At 44.0% G+C, this 14,534-nt stretch overlaps 2 protein-coding genes across 2 annotated transcripts in view; one reads left to right on the forward strand and one right to left on the reverse strand.

The window, feature by feature from the left end:
• The window catches only part of ppm1l (protein phosphatase, Mg2+/Mn2+ dependent 1L), an 83,936-nt gene extending 71,861 nt beyond the window's left edge, over positions 1-12,075 (reverse strand). The window contains exons 1-2 of the mRNA XM_033031182.1: positions 11,926-12,075; positions 11,079-11,440 (exon numbers count right to left, since the gene is read on the reverse strand). Of these exons, the coding sequence (XP_032887073.1) occupies positions 11,079-11,440; positions 11,926-11,977 (414 nt within the window). The 5' untranslated portion in view covers positions 11,978-12,075. The remainder of the gene's footprint in view (positions 1-11,078; positions 11,441-11,925) is intronic.
• Positions 9,159-14,534, forward strand: part of nmd3 (NMD3 ribosome export adaptor) — a 43,899-nt gene continuing 38,523 nt past the window's right edge. The window contains exon 1 of the mRNA XM_033031181.1: positions 9,159-9,172. The gene's annotated coding sequence lies outside the window, so the exon portion shown is untranslated. The remainder of the gene's footprint in view (positions 9,173-14,534) is intronic.

Consider the following 14,534-nt stretch of genomic DNA (forward strand, 5'->3'; position numbering starts at 1 on the left):
GTTTAGTTTAGTTTAGCTTGGAAATACAGAGCAGAAACAGGCCCTTTGGACCACCGAGTCCACGCTGACCAATGATCACCCCATACATTAGCACTATCCTGCACAATTTACAGAAGCCAATTAACCTACAAACCTCTACGTTTTAAGAATGTGGGAGGAAACCAGAGCTCCCGGAGAAAATCCCATTCTCTCATGGGGAGAACGTACAAACTCCGTACAGACAGCACCCATAGTCACGATCGAACTCGGGTCCTTGGCGCTGTAAGGCAGCAACTCTGCCGCAGTGCCACCATGCCACCCAATTTAAAGAATTTAAAGGATAATCTTAAAGTTAAAGAAAGGGGTCTTGAGGCCGAGACATTTAGAATTCTGGATCCAGTGACCCATACTGTTGCTCTGCCACTGGCTGTTGATGGTCTGCCACTGGCTGTTGATGGTCTGCCACTGGCTGATGATGGTCTGCCAGTGCTGTTGGTGGTCTTGCACTGACGGAATAGACAAGACGACCCGGGCAATCCCACTCACCCTTATAAGCACGAATCTGGAAGTGAATTGTGTGCTCTACCATTTCAATTCTCTGGAAGTGAGAAGTGATTGTGCATTACAGTCATAATCGTAGGGGATGCCACTTGACACTTCCATTAGAGACATTTCATTGCTTTGGCAAGCGCAGAAATCTACTCAAACAGATTCAGAAATGGGGCTGTGAAAAAGAAAACGGGCACAGATTTGCAAAGTGGCAGCAATCAAAGTAAAATGACTTCACCACACATGAGAATAACTAAGTAAATGCCTGAAAGCAGCACTATGCTAAACACCAAACTACCTCTGGCAGGTTGCTAGTGTGCTGCATAATCAGATATTCTGCTACCTTTGCCCGCCCTAGTTGTTAATAACTGGATGTTTCTGTCGGGTCCCTTAGCATGCTGATAATATTTACTTAAGCAATCTTGCAGCATTGCTGTTATAAACAATATACAAGGTCATCCAAAGAACATGACCAAGTACAAATTAGGAAATGACTTTCTTTCCAGAGCCTTCAAACTGAAGGAAGCACGCAAGCAGACTTGGAATCTATTTTGAGTGATAAACTTTGGACAAGCAGCAAGGCCTGTTTTGGCAAGCTGAACTATTAACTCTTTTTCTCTTACCACAAATTTTGTTTGGGCTGCCGAATATTTCCAATATTTTCTGATGTTATTCCACATACTTGTGCTTCTTGCTAAATACATTTTTAGTGACAACTTCGTACAATGCCCAAACTTGGAGAGGTAGATGGATAAGAAAGAGATTTGGGGAAGATAGGCATAAAAAGCTGAAGCAAAATCAGCGCGTCAGGCAGAATCACGGAAGAGAAGGAATGGGTGACGTTTCGGGTCGAGACCCTTCTTCAGACTAGTTATGGAAAAGGGAAACGAGAGATATAGATGATGATGTAGAGAGATAAAGAACTATGAGTGAAAGATATGCAAAAAAGTAATGATGATAAACGAAAACAGCCCATAGTTTGTTGGGTGAAAACGAGAAGCAACTTGGTTGGGGGAGGGATAGAGAGAGAGGGAATGCTCTTGAAGATACTTGAAGTTAAAGACATTAATATTTATACCCCTGGGTTGTAAGCTGCCCAAGCGAAATATGAGATGCTCAATCAATCAATCAATCAATCAATCAATCAATCAATCAGATTTATTCATCTCATACACAATAAAGTGCAGTGAAATAAATTTGCCAGCAGCGGTACAATAAAAAAAGAACACACAATAACAATTTAACGCAGACCCACCACAGCATTCTTCACTGTGGTGGAAGGCACAAAAGTACAGTCAGTCCTCCTCCATTTTCCCCCGTGGTCGTGGCCACAAACCTCCGCAGTCGCCGCTGCGGGCGTCAATCTATAAGAGTTCACATTTTGAACAAAGGATACAGTAGGTGAGGTTGGAGGAGGTGCAAGTGAACCTCTGCCTCACCTAAAAGGATTTTCGGGGTCCCTGGACAGAGTTGAGGAGGAGGCATAGGATATGGGAATATGAATCAAATGCAGGCAAACAAGCTTGGAATGGATGAGTTGCTTTTGAATGGATGAGAAAAGCTTTCACGTACACGTGACAATAAACTAAACTGAAAGTAAAGTAAACTAAACTGTGTTGGGCCGAAGGGTCTGTTTCTGTGCTGTATGACTATCACTTTAACTGTTAATCTCTTTTTGCATTGAATGAACCCAAATCTGTTTTGCTCAGAAAAGGCAAGGACAAATGAGGCCCAGAAATTCACAAGTACCAATATTTTTAATGGAGCCATAGAGTTATGCATCATGGAAAAAAATCCCTTCAGCCCAACTTGTTCAAACCAAGTAAATTTCCTAGCTGAGCTGGTCACATTTGCTCATGCTGAGTGTTACATCATTGAAATATGACTTTGTTCCTGTCATTGATACATGGGATAACATTAGTTAGAGCGTGATGTTCCTATTGCCGGTGAGGTGCCACAGGTTTAATTTCCAAGAAGTTAAATCATGCTTTTCTGGGAATCACCATTATTATTACTCCTGGGACGTCTATGTTTTATAGATGCGTGTTGCTGGACTAGAACCCAATCAGTTATGTTTGAACCTTCTCACGCGCCACCAACACACTTCATCCCAATTTCGCTCCTGACTCCCGGCTGATCTGATGCCAATCTCCAGGTGCTCATGACTCCCCTATCCTCCAACCCCTTGATGTTCAAGGCCTCTTGGTGTCCTGACATTCTAAGTCCAAGTGGTCCCTATTGAGTCCACAGTTAAATCTTAATGAAGACACCCCTTCCCAGCCTGATTATCTTTGTAGATACTGTACATATGTGTATTGGTTGTTGTGTTGTATTTCTTTAACGGAGGAGAAGCAAATGGAATTTTGTTGCTCAGTTTTGTGCAATGACAATAAACATATTCTATTCTATTCTATTCTATTCTAGACTCTGTCTCACCTGCAGTCCCAGACCCGATCCTCACCGTCCTCGACTGCAACAATGCACCATTCCTTACTGGTGACGGCACCACGGGTGGTGCAGCGGTAGAGTTGCTCTCTCACAGCTCCAGAGACCCGGGTTCGATCCTGACTACGGGTGCTTGTCTGTACGGAATTTGTACGTTCTCCCCGTCACCTGCATGGGTTTTCTCCGGGATCTCCGGTTCCCCCCCCCCACACACCAAAGATGTACAGGTTTGTAGTATAGCAGGCATGGTATAATTGTAAATTGTCCTTAGTGTGTGTAGGACAGTGTAAGTGTGCGGGGATCGCTGGTCAGTGCGGTGTCAAAGGGCCTGTTTCCACACTGTACCTCTAAACTAAAAAAACTAAACACTTACCTTTGTGAGGAATCCAATCCCAGGACCTAACCATGGGCTATGGCCACCAACCTACTCTACTATATGAATCCCCAAATCTCCTGACCCAGCCTCAGTTGCAGATCACTTTTTTCCCCCCATCAAGGAAAAAAATAAAGCTCATTAGGGTCACAGAGTCATAGAGCTATACAGCACAGAAACAGGCCCTTCAGTCCAATATCCATGTTGACCAAGTTATCAAACATATGTTCATAAGTGATAGGAGCAGAATTAGGCTATTCGGTCCATTCAATCAGGGTGGATCTATCTTTCCCTCTTTACCCCATTCCCCTGCCTTGTCCCCATAATCCCTGACACCCTTGCATTTGCTTGCATTCGACCATTTCCCTCTAAACGTTTCTGTCCAGACTTTTCATGCTGTATCTTTCAATCAGTCTTTCTTCAGCACAAAGCCATTAGCCTTTTCACAATGAGCTCCATTCATCAATTTTCTTCAAAAACATTACTTGTTTGTTATTTCACATTGTACCTTGTTCTTTTGTGCAGGGGAGGCGAGTGTGGGAGAGGGGGAGGGGGGGGGGGGACACACACACACATACACACACACACACGAAAACGCAAATTTAAAAAGTGATTTTGAACTCGTCACCTGCCTCCTTGGTATTGAGTTGGTCCATGCTGTGGCACAAATCAACATCAAAGCTCTCTAATCATACACGGCCATATGTGAGCAATGAATTTAATGAGGCACAGCATAAAAAAATGTTTTGAGACTGGATGAAATTGTTTGATAGCAGATAAATAATGTCACTTTATTTAGGGTGCTGGATGCATTTTAATTGTTGCTTTAAACATCATGGCAACAGAACTCGCACGTATGATATGCATACAGACGTGAACCAATCTCATGTTTTATGTTGTGCTAATTGAAAACAAAATGATTACAGGACAGAATGATTGGCACTTTCCCCGAGTGCATTTGTCTTCTTACAACAAAAGAGAAAGAACGCCTGTTCAGGTACAGTGCTTCCAGTTTTTTGATGTATTGCAAAACAAATCATTTGAACACATTGCTAACAATAAGTGCAGGAAGGAACTGCAGATGCTGGTTTACACCGAAAATAGACACAAAATGCTGGAGTAACTCAGTGGGTCAGACAGCATCTCTGGATAGAAGGAATGGGTTATGCTTCGGCTTGAGGCCTTTTTCAGACTTGAAGACTTCAGACTTCAGTCTCGACCCGAAACGTCACCCATTCCTTCTATCCAGAGATGCTCTCTGTCCCTTTGCTAACAATAGGTATGCATGCTTATCAATTATGTGACTCCCTTTTACAAAATTTTGCACTAAACTATGAACGTGTATTGATGTAGGACACAGTTTAGACCATTGATCCTTGCTACACCCACATCTTCTGTTCTATAGGAAGGCTTTTGGCTGCGACATCTGTAAGCCCTACCCATGATCGCTACCACAACAAGCCTCACCTGCACCATCTTCCTTTGTGTTGGAATACTACCTAAGAAACTCTATTAGATACCAATGCAACGAAATGACTGCTGGAGAGTTATCAATTCTGCAAAAGCCCTATCAAGTGCACCAAAATCACCATTGTTTATTGCACAGAAATAGCTGTTATTCATCAAATGCAAGTCCTGCAAACAGCTGAATGTTGATAAGAGGATTTTTACCAGAAGAATAGGACGTCAGCAACCCGGATACGATCCTGGCCTCAGGTGCTGTCTGTACTGAGTTTACACATTCTCCCTGTGATCGCGTGAGTTACCTCCGGATGCTCCGGTTTCCTTCAACACCCCAAGGACGGTACAGGTTTGTAGGTTAATTGGCTTTTCTAAATTGTCCTTAGTGTGTGGGATGGAAGTAATGTATGGGGGGGGGGGGGAGGGGGGGGAGGGGAGGGGAGGGGGGGACTCGGTGGGCTGAAGTTGTTTCCACGCTGCATCTCAAAACTAGACTTTACCCCAAAAAAAGACGAACTGTGCGCAGTTTTGAATGGTATTTTAAATTAGAAATCGTGACATGTCATACTGGCTGAAATAAATTGACGTGCCTTGGTAGACAAAAATGCTGGAGAAACTCAGCAGGTGAGGCAACATCTATGGAGCGAAGGAAATAGGCAACGTTTTGCGTCGAAACCCTTCTTCAGACCTTAGAGAAGCTTTGAATCTAAGATGAATCCTGTAACATTTCTGTACCATGATCGGTACAAATATGGCAATAACAATTTGTTCATTGTTTGATTAATATTTAAGTGAGCATTCCTGTTGGTGAAATGCTTCTGTCCACATCCCTTTTGGCCACATATTATTAAAGGTAAAAAAAGCACCTCGCCCTCCGGGCTTCCAATGTTACTGCTGCTCTTGAATGTTACTGGCGAATTGCAAAATTGAAACACCCAAGGACTCTAATCATAATTATAATTAAATCCTATCATCTCCTGGACGATAGAGCAGGGAGGTAATCCTCCCAGCCGAGGCATCACCCTTCATTACAGAGTTGCTCCTTCCCACATTACAGGCGACCAAGGTGGGTTGTCAAAGCACCAACAGCTATTTCATTTTTAATGGAGCTAGTAAAACGAAACGCGCAGCGCGCATACAAATGAAGGTTAACGGCGGAATTCGTTTTATGGCGAAGGAGTTATCAGAAAGCACACTTGCACCCCGAGGGGGGGGGGAATCAGTGGGCCATCGAAAGAGGGAGTTAATTTAAAGCCCACTCGGGAAAGGCCATAGGTGATTGATAACGTGGATGTTATTTAGTAATCCGAACACGTTTCGGTCTGGTTGGTTGTAGGGGACAGCTGGTTGCAGAATTGTGAAATGCAAGGTCGCAGATGTTGGATCACAGTCGCTGAAAAGTCAGAACACCTGTCCATAGCGCTGACCCCCACCCCAGCCCACCACAGCACAGCCCAGTCCAGTCCAGTCCAGTCCTGTCCAGTCCTGCCCAGCCCTCCCTCGACAGCCACACTCGCAGCGCTTCTACACCCATGTCCCAAAGCCGCGGCCAACGCGACCACCTCTCTCTCTCTCTCTCTCAGCTACTAAACCAAGCGGCGCGCAGTATAGTAGAAACTCGGTGAAGGTTATATTACAATCTCGCACCGTCTCCACTGTCGTTGCTTAAACGCTCGTAATGGGAACACTTTCTGAAGGTCGAGCTCAGGATTGGGACGTTTCTCTCTCCCCCCCCCCCCCAACCATCATTTCATTTCGGAAACACACTGCGACTCATTTCAAGGTTCAGCGAGAATTAGCGGAATTTGTTTCGCAATCCCGAGAAGCCAAACGGATCTAATTTGTAGGGCAGAAATTCAAACGAGGCAACAATAAACTCCATTAAAATAGTTGCGCCAGAAAGCAACTGTAAATGATGATTTAACTGTGCTGCAGGGAACCATGTCGACTAAATTCACTTCTGATAGGTCACCTTGGCTATTCCAGAGAGGTCTTTTTTTTAATTTACTTTGTCTCCACAGAAGCAAAAACATCCTGCAGCATAGATAACAGTTTTCAAAAACATGGTAACGCGATGTTCTTTTGTCAGGGGCAAGATCGCTGGTTGCTATGACCTGGATGGAGCATGTTGACACTATGTTACAGTGTGTTGACACATTGGCCTTCCAACTAACGCACACCGCGACAGAAGGCGAGCAGACAAAAGTTTTGATTCAAGACAAACTAATATTTATGTACAAAATCACCAGAGGAATAGAAGATAGGTTTACGGTAAGGGAGAGGGGGAGGTGGTGGGTGTATGGACCAAGCTGCAGGAGGCTTTTTTTTAACTGTACCTCGCTGCACGTGACAATAAACTAAACTCAAACCCAAACAGGGTTAGTCCAGATCACCCCTAAACCCAGTAGTGATGTAAAGTAAAGCAAAAAGGGTGAATCATTCTCCACGGAGCATGCAGGAAAAAATAGTCCCAATGTTGGGGGAGTCCAGAACCAGGGGCCACAGTTTAAGAATAAACGGTAGGCCATTTAAGACTGAGATTAGGGAAAACTTCTTCTTCACCCAGAGAGTTGTGAATCTGTAGAATTCTCAATCACAGAAGGCAGTAGAGGCCAATTCACTGGATGTATTCAAGAGAGAGTTAGAGTTAGCTCTTAGGGCTAACGGAATCAAGGGATATGAAGAGAAAGCAAGAACGGGGTACTGATTTTGGATGATCAGCCATGATCATATTGAATGGCAATGCTGGCTCGAAGTCTACTCCTGCACCTATTTTCTATTGTCTACTGTCACATGGAGAAAACCCACATGGGTCACGGGAAGAACGTACAAATGTCCGTTTTCTATGTAGGAGGTAGTGGAAGCAGGTACCATCGCAACGTTTACGAAACATTTAGACAAGTATATGGATAAGATGGGTTTAGAGGGATATGGGCCAAATACAGGCAGGTGGGACTAGTGTTGATGGGAATGTTGGTTGGTGTGGGCATGTTCGGCCGAAGGGTCTGTTTCCATGCTCTATCACTCTATGAGGTTAGTCATGACTGTTATTTCAACTGGAAAATTCACTTTATAGCCGGACAATTTGTGACTCTCTCTGTTGTCGCATTTGGATTTTTTGTGCAGCTAATGTAGAATTAAAGACCTTGAATTAAAACGATATATTATCACCAGGCACAAATCGTTTCTGCTCTAGAGAAAATAAAGATACTAAATTGACCGTAGGAATTCATAATTCTTTTTAATAGTAAAATTAGGAATTCTTCTTAACAGAAAGTGCACTTTTGTTTTTTTTTTAAAGAGCGCCCAGACTCACAGAGATATACAACAGAGATAGCTAAACAGCTGAGCAAGTTGCACTAACCCGCCCTCCAAACCTTTAATATTATCCATGTACACAAGGGGGGATTTGCAATCGTTTCGAAATATCAACCAATGCGTGTTCACAAATGTAATATGCAGCAATATCGGCCCTTGTAATATAAATTCAATTTATCACAAAGCAAATGGAATCTGCTCATTCTATCTAAAAACATCTCAATCTGGTGCATTCTCCTTTCCTGGAGCTTCAAATGCCAACCTCTGGGGAGGAAAAAAGTCAAAATGGAGAACAGTGGGCAGGTTCAGGCAACGCAGAGATTCTGAACTCTTGTCTTTCTCCCATGAGACTCTGTCTGATCTGCTGAATGGCGATTTGTGTTTCTATTCCCGCATCCTGGCATCTGCAGTTTTTCTTTCCCTTTGTCTATTGAAAATTCCTTTCGGATTGCAGCACTTAATCCCATGGAACTGCATAGCTCCGATTTATTTCTTCACTCTCGTTCCTTCACCCGTCTTTCTAATCGATTCTTAAATGTGGACACCATCCGGATCATGATCTATACAGAATATCTGACTTTGCTGCTGTTGTCACACACAACACGCCGGTTATCGATTGCGTAATTCCAGCCCGTTTAATCCACAAATTTAAACACCTATTACCCCACCCGTAATCTTGCAATGAAAAACACATCATTGTAGATATTAAAAAAATAGAAAATGCTCAGTAAATTAAGCAGCGCCTGAGGAGAGTGAAACGGATCACGCTTCAGGTCTGTAATGCTTCTCTGGAATTGGGAGATGTTAGAAATAAAATACGTTTTAAGATTCAGAGTAAAGAGAGAATGGCAGAAAAGTACAATGGGGGCAAGTCTATGATAGGGTAGACACCAGGAAAGGCTACTCAAGTGTGTAGGAAGGAAATGCAGATGCTGGTTTACACCAAATGTAGACACAAAATGCTGGAGTAACTCAGCGGGTCAGGCAGCATCTCAGGAGAAAAGGAATAGGCAATGTTTCGGGTCAAGACTCTTCTCCGGGCAGAGAGTCAGAGGGGAGGGAAACTAGAGGTATGAAAAGTTTCAGAACAAATATCAGTGAGAGAGGGTGTTGCAGAACTCCGGTCGGAGAGAGGAGGAGAACTTCTTCAGTAGCATGCCTTGAGATTTCGCAGTAGAGCAGACAAAATTTGTAGATGATGGCGCTGACTCAAAGAAAGGGTAAAGGATCGTGACAAGCAAAATATAGCTCTGGATGTGGTGGAGGGGCATTGAAACTCGGAATCACCAAGAGAGATGGATTGGAACAGAATGCAGGATAAATAATTTGCAAGATTGATTATCTGAGATAGGTGAATTCAATATTGAGTGGCGCTGTTTTGTTTAGCTTACCGTGGACTTTATTGAAACAAGTGACCAAAACAGAAAGGTCAGCGTGGAAGTGGGATATCGTGTTCAGAGGCAGGCAAAGGGAAACCCTGCAGATAGACATACAATGGGAGGCTTTTCGGGTCGAGACCCTTATTCAGATCAGTCTCGACCCAAAACATCACCCATTCCTTCTCTCCAGAGATGTTGCCTGTCCCGCTGAGTTACTCCAGCTTTTTGTGTCTATCTTCGGTTTAAACCAGCAACTGCAATTCCTTCCTACACAAAGGGTAATACTGGGTCAGCTTTGTGGATCGAAGGAATAAAGTCCGAGCCTGCTCAAGCTCTTCCCATAGCTCAGTCCCTTGAGTCCTGGCAACATCCTAGTAAATCATCTCTGAACATTTTCAAGCTTGACAACATCTTCGATCATTCATTCCCCCATCCCTAAAGACCACTGCACCTGCATTTGTGTAGAGAAGCCTGCATTGCCAGCAGCAATAGCGGCGTTTTAACTCTCTTCCTATGACAAACCTAACCTTCTGTTCTCCCCACCCCATCCATGCCACACACTCCCTTTTCTTTCTTCTGTAACGTGTCTTATTTCTAACTTTCCCCAGTTCGGGCATCCTCCTGAAATGTCAACTCTCTTTCTCCACAAGCGCTGACTGGCGTGCCAAGACTTTCAAATATTTTCTGTCTTGGTTTCAGTTTTCAGCATCTTGTATTCTTACAACTGCAGCTTTCGTTGTGTCTGCATTTCACCTTCACAGGTAGCATCCCAACAAATCCAAGCTTTTTTCTTCTTATTCCAGTTTCCCAACCACTTTCTAATGCTGAAGGAATCAACACTACACGGCCATCCAACTGTGACCTTCATGAATTTGTACAGTCTATTTAACTCTTGATAATGGACCCGATATTCTTGTGTGCGACTGCTGAACCATTCCTGTAATCTTCCAAACACTTGTGTATTTAAGCTGTTTTAACGTCGTGTGGCCCTTCCTCACCACACAGTCTTCTTCCTGTCAAATAATGCCTACTGATTCGACCGTAATGTTCTTTTTACCGTAAATTAACAGCACAGCAAATTGGATTACTTAAGAGATGCGTTCAACTTCGTGAGTCCAAAAGCTAGAACAATGTTTTCCTCTTTTTTTTGTCTGTATATTCACACTCCCTCATTAAACAGGGCACACTGGTGCCTATATATTAATCAAACAAGAGGAAAATCAATAGCACAACAACAATAACAATGCAACGTATCGAGAACAAGATTCAACTTGTGTTCTTTCACACCGCAATTCCCATTTACACAATTTTAAACACATTTCTTGCGGCGGTTTCCTCTGAGATCAATTTACTGGCGACCTTAGTTCTCAATAAAAGTGACGTTACATGAAGTGGGGTTGCCACAATTCCCCGAATACATAAACTTCATATCCATGGTCCTGTTGTTTCATCGGCGTTAAGTACTTCAGTGAAACGTTCTTCCTCGTCGTCAAACACTAGATTTATTCTTTTGTTTTTTTGACATTGGTAGAAAACACCAACCAAACACACAACGCAAATATGTGTGGACTCACCTCTCCTCCGTGGCCATCAAAGATCCCGAAAATGGAAGGGTGACTTTTGTTGACCAGGTCGGTGAGGACTTCGAATCGATCCTCCATGTGATCCCGCCTGCCTTGGATGGAATAAACGGCCACGTTGTTGCTCTTGAACTCCCAGGTTTTGGAAAACTCCGCTTCCAGCACGTCCAGTCCCCCGAAACGATCGTTCTGGATTATTTCCACCACTTTCCCTTTCATCATTTTCACCGCATTCTGGCTGGATTTCACTATGGTCTTCACCTCGTCCGTGTGAAAGAAATAACTCCACAGAGCCAGGCTGATGCACAGCAGAAACAAAGTTTCCGGCCTGAGTAGAAAATAGCGCATGATGCGGCCTAAGAGAGACAACAGAGTCATTGTGTCTTCTATCATTTATTCTACCAAAACTTGAAGGGAATCGCAGGATCAATGCACCATCCTCTACCCACCGGGGAAGCTGCTCTTGGAAAGGGCAGTGTCTCTGGCGCTGGGTTTCACACACACGTTGATACATTCATTGATACATTAATTGCTACATTGATTGATACAGTGTGACGGGGAGCTCGGCGCTGCTGCTGCTGCTGCTGTGTGTCTGACAGCGGCCCCACGCCGCTTGCGCTGCTCCCCCGGGTCCCTCCACCGACCCCCCTCTTCCTCACTCTCACTCACTCGCTCTCACTCGCCACCCGCCCGCACGATCTGCCGCATTCCCACTGCGGGAACAGCGCACCGCTGGCAGCAGGGGTCACCTTCCCCCCCTCCCCCCATCCCTCCTCACCCCTTTACCCTTGCCGCCGCCACCCGCGCGTCTCCATGCCACCCTCCTCCCCAACCCCTCTACCATCATGGTGCAGAAGGTGGCGGCGCCCCCGGTTGAACACCCGGGCGGGCATTGAGTTTGTGTCAAGTCGCGCCTTCCCCCTTGGTCTTTGGTAGAGCCTGCTCCGCACGGAGGGCCGGGAGGATCAAAACTCAAGCGCTGTCGAAACGTGCTGTGTTCTCACTGATGCAGTGACAGGCACGCTTCACGCCGGCTGGGCGGTGCTCAATGCACGGGAACGTTTAGTGTGGGAAGGAACTGCAGATGCTGGTTTCAACCGAAGATAGACACAAAAAGCTGGAGTAACTCAGCGGGACAGGCAGCATCTCTGGAGAGAAGGAATGGGTCGAGACCCTTATAGAAACTTACAAAATTCTTAAGGGGTTGGACAGGCTAGATGCAGGAAGATTGTTCCCGATGGTACACACGATGGTCCCGATTTTCCAGCATCTGCAGATCCTTCTTAAACAGATTGTTCCCGATGTTGGGGAAGTCCAGAACAAGGGGTCACAGTTTAAGGATAAGGCGGAAATCTTTTAGGACCGAGAAGAGAAAAACATTTTTTACCCAGGAGTGGTAAATCTCTGGAATTCTCTGCCACATAATGTAGTAGAGGCCAGTTCATTGGCTATATTTAAGAGGGAGTTAGATGTGGCCCTTGTGGCTAAAGGGATCAGGGGGTATGGAAAGAAGGCAGGTACAGGATACTGAGTTGGATGATCAGCTATGATCATATTGAATGGCGGTGCAGGCTCGAAGGGCCGAATGGCCTACTCCTGCACCTATTTTCTATGTTTCTATGTTTCAGACACTTTTAGAAGGGGAGTTTAGTCTCTCCTTAAACGACTGTTACTGTTCATTTGTGCATTGCAAACAGTAAACAGATTCCACATTGTCTTTAGGTCTTATCACAGAGGCTTTTTGTTTAGCTATTTCGGATTTTGGAGGACATTTCTAGTCCTTTCTCAAATTACTCTGTTAAATAAATGTCTTACAATTTAAACATATTATCTGAGTAAACTCTCATGCACTGACCGTCTCGGACAAGAGTAAATGTACAGAACGCTAGATCATTTTAAACATACTCTAATACAAATCAGTTTATACATATATAAATTAGCAACAAAGCCAAATTTATTAACATTGATTATTTTTCGTGGAAATTATAAATCCTGGTGTTCCAATGCTTCTTGTGGATCAGCAGTTTAAAAAGTATAAATAAAATAGTTGAATCAAAATAATTCAGCTTTGTTGTTTTTTTTTGTAAACTAGCATCTGCAGCTCTTAGTTTCTCCGAATTGGGGAAAAAACGAATACATTATAACAGTATTGAACCCATTGAAAACATTTCATATTTCCAAACATTTCCACCATCTCTCTGAATTTATCTGGAAGAAGAGTGAGGGGCCAGGAAAACAATAACTGTAGATAGACACAAAAAGGTGGAGTAACTCAACGGGACAGGCAGAATCTCTGGAGAGAGGGAATGGTTGACGTTTGGGGTCGAGACCCTTCTTCAGAATGGTTAGGGATAAGGGAAACAAGAGATATAGGATGTTGCAGAACTCGTTGGAGAGATGAGAACTTCTACAAAGCAGACATACCTTGAGGAGATTTTGCAGTGGAGCAGACGAAATGTGTAAGAAGGAACTGCAGATGCTATTTTGAAGAAGATGTCTACTTTGAAGAAGTTCTCCTCTCTCCAACGAGAGGAGGAAGATTGACTGAACTTTATTGCCTTCCATCACAGTCTTCTTCTTGTGTCCGACCATCTTCTATATCACGTCTTTCCGGTCGGTCAGTGACGGTTGACGGTCGGTGGTTGCAGAATTGGCTACTTCAGTCAGTCACAGTGGTACAGTTTATGTCGTCAGCATTGCCCGGGATGCGCCACGTGGAGGCTTCTGCTTGCATCCCTCCAACACAGTGAGGAATGCAAATTCCACTGTGATGGATCTTTATGTTAAACTCTATCGTGCATTGTGTTTGTTTTACTTGTATGGCTGTATGGTAACTCAAATATCACATTGGTGCATGTGATAATAAATGTGAACTTGAACTTGGAACTTGAACTTAATTCCTTTTGTTTAGTGATTACAACGGCATTTCGTTTGGACCTCAAGGGGTCCAAATGACAATAAATTGAATTGTATTGTATTCTTACATTAAGGGACGTGGGAAAATAACTGCCCAATTAGAATTGCAGGCCTGATTTATAACCATATAACCATATAACAATTACAGCACGGAAACAGGCCATCTCGACCTTTCTAGTCCGTGCCGAACATGTATTCTCCCCTAGTCCCATATATCTGCGCTCAGACCATAACCCTCCATTCCTTTCCCGTCCATATAACTATCCAATTTATTTTTAAATGCTAAAAACGAACCTGCCTCCACCACCTTCACTGGAAGCTCATTCCACACAGCCACCACTCTCTGAGTAAAGAAGTTCCCCCTCATGTTACCCCTAAACTTCTGTCCCTTAATTCTCAAGTCATGTCCCCTTGTTTGAATCTTCCCTACTCTCAGTGGGAAAAGCTTATCCACGTCAACTCTGTCTATCCCTCTCATCATTTTAAAGACCTCTATCAAGTCCCCCCCCCCTAAACCTTCTGCGCTCCAAAGAA

Source organism: Amblyraja radiata, chromosome 13, assembly GCF_010909765.2.
Source record: "Amblyraja radiata isolate CabotCenter1 chromosome 13, sAmbRad1.1.pri, whole genome shotgun sequence".
Taxonomy (NCBI): domain Eukaryota; kingdom Metazoa; phylum Chordata; class Chondrichthyes; order Rajiformes; family Rajidae; genus Amblyraja; species Amblyraja radiata.